We start from the raw sequence: 8232 nt of genomic DNA on the forward strand, positions 1-8232 counted from the left end.
AAACAAGTGTCGGTTTAAAGTGTTTATTTTTTACTGAACATGATCCAGTGTAACAGTTCTTGTGTAACATTGAAAATTAGAAATATAGCTTATTTAACAGAAAGACCCTCTAAAAAATACAACCACAGAAACACAATACTGCATTTCACTGAATAATGCAACTCTGATGACGGCAAAGCATGAGATTCATCTCGTTTCCATCTGCTGCACATTACTTGCAAATGAACTGAAAATTCAAGAAGGCTTAATAACACATGAATCTACATATTGTACCTTCAGCTGTGACGAATTCCAATTACTCCTTAACAGACGGTAAACAATGACTACATTGGTAACTTTGCTTGTAAACACCAAACAACTGAGGAAGAAATGCCCTGAATGAAAGACATTAAAAAATAAAACTCATCAGCAAAAACTGTGTGTGTGCGTGCGCAAAATAGCTCAACAACACATGGTTGGAATTTCACTTAACCTGGTGTTGTTATTATGCAGGAGGGGATCTCCAGATGATTCACTTTTGGAGGTTGATAGGTCAAAGGTTCAAAAATATTCCCAGAAATCTCAGTGGATAATAGAGACAATGTAAAGCTTATATTGATCAGATATTGAAACCTGATTTTATGTGACTCCATGAAGAAGTCAGAGAACTGCCTAGTTCCACAATGAAAGATTTCTATATCTCCACAGACACGACTCTAATCAGAAATAAGACCACAGATCATTTATGATCATATGGTGGGGATGACGTCATCATGATGACATATATTGCAACCATTAGTATCGGAGAGACGCTCGACATACTTATTCAGATGAACATCATATGTTGCAAGTGATGTCATTATAATATAAAGAGTTAGTATTGCCTGATTGGGGTAAATACAGCATATCCACTGGGTGTTCATCAGCCCTCTGAAGCTTTTCATTCTATACTGAATATCCAGGGAACAAAATGACTGGCTAATATCAATTGAGACTTGAATATTAAACTATCAATATCGGTATTGACCTAAAAAATCCAGAACCGTTTTTATTTTTGTGTCTGGTTAGAAAGCTGGTCCTGTTTACTTCCAGTTCTAACCCTTAATCGCGAGGAGCAGCAGGAGTTTTGTTTCTGTTCTATCATCATCATTGAAATATTTATGGCACATTTACTTTCTGTACAAAACTGATATAAAGTACCTTTCAACGCTCATACACACACACCCCATTTACCACCTCACCTCTCCCCCTTTGTTCCAGGACTCATTTGTCCTTTGAAATTAGAAACTACGAAACGTGGTCATGTCCTTGGGCTCTTTGCTCGGGACGCACCAGTCGTCGGCCTCGTGGATCGTCTTGTAGTGTTTCCATGCCGACTTGTTGTACACAGGCAGCCTCTCAATGGATTCTGTGGAGAGTGCCTGATGGGAAATTGAGAGGAAGTTCAAACATCCATTCTGCCTTTCTTCATGAAGATGCGCTTTTTGAAAAATTATGAAAAAATTACCCGAAAATAGATCACAGCATCAGTTCCATAACCCTCCAGAGAGTACAGCTTCAGGTCCCCTTGAAAGTAGCGAGCGTACAGACGAGAGATGGGGAGGCCGTAACCGTAACCAGCCTAGAAAATAACACAAAGCAGGGTTCCTCTGTGCAGCCTCAACACAACACAGAGCCACATCACAACTACAGCGACAGAGCAGTGAGCTGTTCTATGGTAAAGACAGGAAATGCATATTTTTCTTTGTGAAACAATGCAACAGTGAGAAGGAAGTTCAGAAAAACTTTTTTTTTTCTGAGTTCTAGTATGAACTTTGCTGTTGAGGAGAAAACTTATATTATAGAAATCAGATCAGCTTCTGAGGTTGTCGACAGATTGACCCTTTAAGACAAAAAACTAAATTTGCACATGAAGGTTGTGATGAAGACTTGAAAGATTTTAGTGTTTAAAAAAAAAAATATTGTTTTGTCATCTAACTGTACAGTCACTTCAGTAAAAGGACATTTGATCAAGATCAAAAAATATGATTTCGATGACAGACTTTGTTGAGAGCTGGTTTAAATCCTGACGCACCAGGACTGAGAAGATATTGATATTGAGAAGAACCCTGGTCAGTTATTGACGTGATCATCACGTTACGCTCCAGCAGAAGTCAGTAACAATAAAACTGAATGATCAATCTAAGCCTGTTATGTTTATGTCCAAGATGTGTTTACTTTTATAAATACAGATATACCAGATTAAAACAACAGAGACAGAAGTGATTGCAAATATGTAGTTAAGGCACATAGAGTCAGTTCAATTTTAAAATGGGACATAGTATTAACACAAGAAGCAATGGCAGTAAATTAAGTTTAGAGTTTTTAATCTGTGTATGTTTTTCCGAGCACTGACCAGAGGAGCGGCGTGTGATCCGTCGAGGCTCGGCCGAGGAGCGGTGGAGTACGTGTAGGTGAACAGCCTGTCAATCTTCCGCAAAGGCACGCCTCCGCCGCGATCGCTCACCTGCAGAACAACATGTGGTTCTCATCGAAAACAAATATACAGGATGGATTTTCATTTCCACATCTGTTGCTCCAACAGGTGAAGAGTTTATTCTGGTAAATTCTAATGAGAGAAATGAAACGGGGATAAATGGAGCAGATCAAACTGAGACACAACTGATTTACCTTGACGGTCAGATCCTCAGTTCCCAGAGCGATGTGTGCGTGGATAGGAGGACACTCCATGGAGTCGCCATATAACTCCATGGTGGCCCGCATAGCGTTCTGCAAAGAGGACGCGATGTTCAAGACGTTCTGCGACCTTTTAGTGTAAAATTGCTCTCATTGGATGTGACCAATTCACAGGATGAATAAAGGAACATTTAAATTTAGCTTATATGAAGAGTCCAAAAAGCAAACCTTACCTTAAAAAGTTCAAACACCATGTGATACAGATGAGACGGAACGTAGACCACAGTGACGGGGTTGTCCTGCTCTTTGACTGTCAGGACAAATACATCATAAAGAAATTCAATTAATTTTTATGGAACAAGGTTGAATCAAACTATTTCTATTCATTTATCTCAAAATCCATGAATTGCTCCAGATTATAAGTGAAAGTAAATCTGTGAATACACGTACATACATAATTAAAGGTTTGTGTAGATGTATAGTAAATAATATCCAAAACAAATTCACCATTGAATTCCTCCAGCTTCAGCTCAGGAGAGTTCATGTAATACCGGTCACAAAGATTTCTAGCGTTTTCGTAGGCGTCTACAAAGAAGACGTTTATTTTCAGGGAGAGACAGAAAAAACACTTTAATATTCAAATGAAAACTGTTTTAAAACTCTCACAGTTTGTTGCTCATCATGTTGGTGTTCTTAAAAAAAGACATTCTCACCTCTGATCACCTCACTGACCCGACAGTGCGGATCAATACTGCCGATCTGTTTGGGATGAGCCGGGTTCACCTTCACCTTCCCACCAAAGAGGAGCGCTAGGAGGAAACTGACACGTTATAGTCATGACTGACAAAAGCCAGAGTCATGTTTTTATGAAGTAAAAGAGAATGTTCTTACTGTGCTGGTTGAGCAGCATCCGGATGGATATCCGACTCATGTAGAAACGATCCAGGAAATACTGAACATTCTGGCTGACGACCGGGTCTGTGCCGTACGTCTCTTTGTATTCCACGACTCCCTGAGCCATGGTGGGAATGACATCATTGTGTCGATTTCTGATTTTTATCACAGCGTCTGTGAAACTAAACAGAAATACATGAAGTGCAGAAAGAAACAGATTTCCACTCATTTAAAAACATCATTATTATCACTGCCTGGTGTGATTCACTTACTCATACGCAACTTTCTCATCAGCTGCATTTTTGTCTTTGAACTCAAGAATCTCCTGTAGACTCTGCATGTACCTGTGCAAAGAAAAAGAAATCACTGTACAGGCGGTTGCATCAGTGTAATCAGAGAGATGACATGGACGACACAAAACCTGCATACCAGCTCTGAACCAACCGGACTGATGGGGTCCTTAACAAGTTGTCTGGCAGTAAGTTGATTTCTTTCATGATGTTTGCCAACCTCACAGGCAACTCCTGTCTGAGGAAGACGAAGGATGTTTTCTCGCATCCATTTTCTGAACCTGAGGAGTGAAAACACAAACAGAATCATAAGTAGCCTCTTGTGTTAATGTTCTAAAGAATAATGTGAGCGGTTTATTATTTATGTTGGTGCACATGTTGTTTTTTTAAAGATATTTTTGGACACTTTTATAGATAGGACTGAGTTAAGTGTGAAAGAGGGAGTGAGGACATGCAGCTTATGTAAAACCTCAGCTGCTGCAGATGACTCAAGCCTCCAGATGGAGGCAACAGGATTATTGAAACTATGAAAATAAAAGAAAATTTGTAATTTTGCCATGTCATTGTAGGCAATTGGTTCGGGATTAGGTTTTTGGTTAGGCTGTCCACAATGAATGGAAGTCAAAACAAAGTCCTAACAAGGATAGCTGCACAAACGTGTGTGTGTGGTCCAGGTCTTACTCAGGTTGCAGGGACAGGGGCCACAAACAGTTGTAAGTTTAGGTTAAGGTTTGGTTTAAATCAGGGTCAGTAGGTTAGAGCCAGTCTCCAGGAATTTAATGTAACTCATGTGCTCTAAAGTGACTGGGGTCTTACCAAAATCCAGAAACTGCTTAATGGAGAGAGGAGACGGTGAGAATTTGGAGTAATAGTCGATGTCCTTCCCTATGGACACGCTGCTCCTCAGAAACCTTAAGATCCTCATGGTGCCGCCTCGTGTGTTCACTCAGTTGTTGTTGTTGATAATTGTTATTATTCAGACGATCACTCACAGTCGCTGGATCCAGGCTGACATTAGCTTGTCGGCTAACTTCAGCCGTAAACTCACACTTTACCACAGCCCTGCTGTCGAGCGGTTTGGTGAAATGTGATCGTCCATAATCCTCACTACCGTGATCAGATGATATTGAAATGCTCTCCTCGGCTGAGTCGCAGAAATGTCAACATGTCTGAACAGTCGTGAAGGTGCTGCTGCAGCGGCCTGACGGTTTTGTTAAGAAAATACTTTATTTACACGAATATAATTCAATTGTATTTCCTGTGTCGTCTTTTTTTAATCTCTATAGGTTTGTCGTCGTGTTTACTTTATTTAATTTACAGTGCGTTTGAATACAATATTATATTTTTCACCAATAATGCACCAATTGCATAATTTAAATGTATAAAACAAAGTAAAATACACTTGAGCAGAATATTGTTTTTTCTTTTTCCTTTATTAAAGTTATCAGGAAGTCAGTGAGTCATTTCATAAACTGTTTACTCTTTGGTCCTTTTCGAATAAAAAACAAAACATCCCTGAATGGGTTTGTCGGGCAGGAGGCTAAACCAATCAGATGAGAGGGTTTGTTCCAGACTGGGCCGTGATTGGACATTACATCAATCACTCTTCTAAGAGAGGCGGGGCTTCTACGTCTCGGACCAGAAACGTCATTCCTCCCTGGTCCTGACAGACGTCATTTCCTTTAGTAGTCCACAGCAATGCCTTCGTGGAGGATCATCGAGGAACGCGGGCCACGTTTTTTGTGAAAGATGTGTTTTTAATTTTCGGTCTCCGCGTCGGTCAAGGTAACGTCAACACACGTCAGATCGACGGTATTACCCGGTGAAGTCTGGGAAGTCGCCGCAGGAGGAAAGCTGGCCCCCGGTAACTTCAGCATCTTGTAGTAGTGACCCGCCAAAAGCCGCGGAGGCTCAGCGAGGAAGTGACCATTTTGAACCGTGTCTGGTTTCGATAACTGTTTATATTCCTCTTTATCTTGTTGGTTAAGAAAATGAGCGGAGGGTTTACCTTCGGGCAGCCCGCTGGAGGCTTCGCATTCGGGGCCCAGAAGACCGCAGCCGCGGCCCCCGTTCAGGGCTTCGGGCTGCCAAACTCCGCACCTGTAGCCGCTGGAGGGGGCTTCACCTTCGACACCGCCGCCCAGGCCAACGCCAACAGTACCGGAGGTTTTAGTTTCGGGACCCCAGCAAAGAGCACGGCAGCCGGGGGTGGAGGACTTTCTTTTGGGACCCCCACCCCCGGCACGTTTGGTCTCGGCGTGACTCCTCAATCCACCGCCGCAGCACCAGCCCCGGGTTTGACTCTAGGCTCCGCGGTAGCTCCAGCTGCGATGTCAGGGTTCACTCTGGGCGGCGCGTTGTCCGCACAGACCACCGCTGCCGCCCCCCCAGCTGCAGGCGGCTTCACATTCGGGACGGCTCCTCAGGCTCAACCCCAACTTGCTGCACAAGCGGCAGCTGCCGCACCACCACCGGCAGCGGCAGCAGCCGCAGCCGCCGCCGCAGCGGCAGCAGCATCAGGTGGCCTCTCGTTTGGAAGCTTCAGCTTTGGGGCTACAAAGTTACAAGCGACCACAGCTGCAGCCCCCACTGTCCCCACAGGAGGAGGCTTCGGCTTTGGCACCAGTGCTCCCTCCAACCTCACCCTGGGCACCCAGCCCCAGCCAGTCTCCACCGCTGCAGCCCCAACAGCTCAGGGTGGAGGGTTTGGCTTTGGGATTAAACCTTCATCCACCCCAGCTCCTCCAGCATCAACACAGCCAGCCCCAGCCGTAGGTCCCTCTCTCTTTTCAATGCCCTTCACTACAGCTCCTGCTCCTGCTCCAGCTACTGGCTTTACTCCGAGTGTAGCTCCAACTGCAGCAGCAACCACCGCTCCTGCAATAACCACAGCAGCTAGTGGAGGCATGTCTTTTATGCTCAAACCTCTGGGGGCAGCTACCGCCACCTTGACCCCTGCCACTGCCCCTGTCTCTACTGCGGCTGCCACAACAGGTGCTGCAGTAGCCTTTACCCTGGGACTCAAACCTGCATCTGGCATTAGCACCACAACAACCGCCACAACAATCACTACAACAACGGCTCCTCCGGTGATGTCCTACGCCCAGCTAGAGGGTCTCATTAACAAGTGGAGTCTCGAACTAGAGGACCAAGAGAGACATTTCTTACAGCAGGCGACTCAGGTGAACGCCTGGGACCGAATGCTTGTTGAGAATGGGGAGAAGATCACAGCCCTGCATAAGGAGATGGAGAAGGTAAAGCTGGACCAGAGGAGGCTGAACCAGGAACTGGATTTCATCCTGTCCCAGCAGAAGGAGCTGGAGGATGTGCTCTGCCCGCTGGAGGAGTCTGTGAAAGAGCAGAGTGGAACCATCTACATGCAGAACGCCGACGAGGAGCGCGAAAGAACATACAAGCTTGCAGAGAACGTGGACGCGCAGCTGAAGAGGATGTCGCAGGACCTGAAGGAGATCATTGAGCACCTGAACACATCCAGCGGCCCTGCAGACACCAGTGATCCAGTAAGATGAAACCCGGCTTGTAAACTAGCTTTGTGTTTTAAGTGTGCTGTTCTGTAACATTGGGGAATAATCCATAGATCCCTCGGTGCATTCCATGTCTTTAAGGTTTAGTGCAAATCTGACGAAACAAAACAGAAAGAAAACAAACAAACCAAGGAAATCATTAGGCAACAATTATAAATATATCAAAAATAGTCATTAGAGAGCTATCTTCATTACAAGAAAGGTACAAAACTTTTGTCCTGATGAAATGTTCATGCTTTTGATATTTTACGCTTAATTAACATCTGCCTGTTGTTTTCTTTTCATAGCTTCAGCAGATCTGTAAAATTCTCAACGCGCACATGGATTCTCTTCAGTGGATCGATCAGAATTCCGTGCTCCTGCAGAGACGAGTGGAGGAAGTGTCCAAACTGTGTGATAACCAGCGCAAGGAGCAGGAGAAAACCTTTCGTTTAACATTTGACTGATGGGAAATAAACACAACAGCCTGCATATTGACATTGTTCTAATTTTTCATTTGTCATAAAAAAGGATGTTTTTTAGGCATCAAGATGTTTTTGATTTGCATTCATCATAGTTCCTGTTAAACTGCTTTTCCCTGCTTTTGTGTGACCTTAAGATATTACATATTTTCAAGATATTCTCAATGCATAAGGTTTTTATATAGAATTGTGGGAGTGATAGTTTCTTCCCATGTAAATGCTGTGTGTTCTTAAAAAGAATGATTAAATAAACCTTAAGATTAAGGCTTTGTTTTATTGAGTAGTAAAATACAAACACTTCACTTTGTTTCAGTGGTAGTAGTTGAATCACAGAATGAGACATCTGTGTACTTAAATAATCTCCCTGTAAGATTTAAATTATATGTT

The 8232-nt window shown here is 43.5% G+C and overlaps 2 protein-coding genes across 2 annotated transcripts; one reads left to right on the forward strand and one right to left on the reverse strand.

The window, feature by feature from the left end:
- Positions 1-9: 9 nt before the first annotated feature.
- On the reverse strand, positions 10-5541 carry pdk1 (pyruvate dehydrogenase kinase, isozyme 1). The gene is made up of 11 exons (XM_020089927.2): positions 4656-5541; positions 3979-4120; positions 3822-3893; positions 3547-3731; positions 3369-3464; positions 3163-3240; positions 2889-2965; positions 2650-2748; positions 2375-2485; positions 1487-1600; positions 10-1400 (listed from the first exon to the last, which is right to left on the reverse strand). The coding sequence occupies exons 1-11, from the start codon at positions 4762-4764 to the stop codon at positions 1260-1262; spliced, it is 1224 nt and encodes a 407-aa protein (XP_019945486.2). The 5' UTR covers positions 4765-5541; the 3' UTR covers positions 10-1259.
- Positions 5542-5562: 21 nt separating this feature from the next.
- nup62l (nucleoporin 62 like) lies at positions 5563-8109 on the forward strand. The gene is made up of 3 exons (XM_020089988.2): positions 5563-5703; positions 5828-7360; positions 7672-8109. The coding sequence occupies exons 2-3, from the start codon at positions 5831-5833 to the stop codon at positions 7828-7830; spliced, it is 1689 nt and encodes a 562-aa protein (XP_019945547.1). The 5' UTR covers positions 5563-5703; positions 5828-5830; the 3' UTR covers positions 7831-8109.
- Positions 8110-8232: the final 123 nt, after the last annotated feature.

The sequence above is a fragment of the Paralichthys olivaceus genome, chromosome 10 (genome assembly GCF_024713975.1).
Source record: "Paralichthys olivaceus isolate ysfri-2021 chromosome 10, ASM2471397v2, whole genome shotgun sequence".
In the NCBI taxonomy this organism is placed as follows: domain Eukaryota; kingdom Metazoa; phylum Chordata; class Actinopteri; order Pleuronectiformes; family Paralichthyidae; genus Paralichthys; species Paralichthys olivaceus.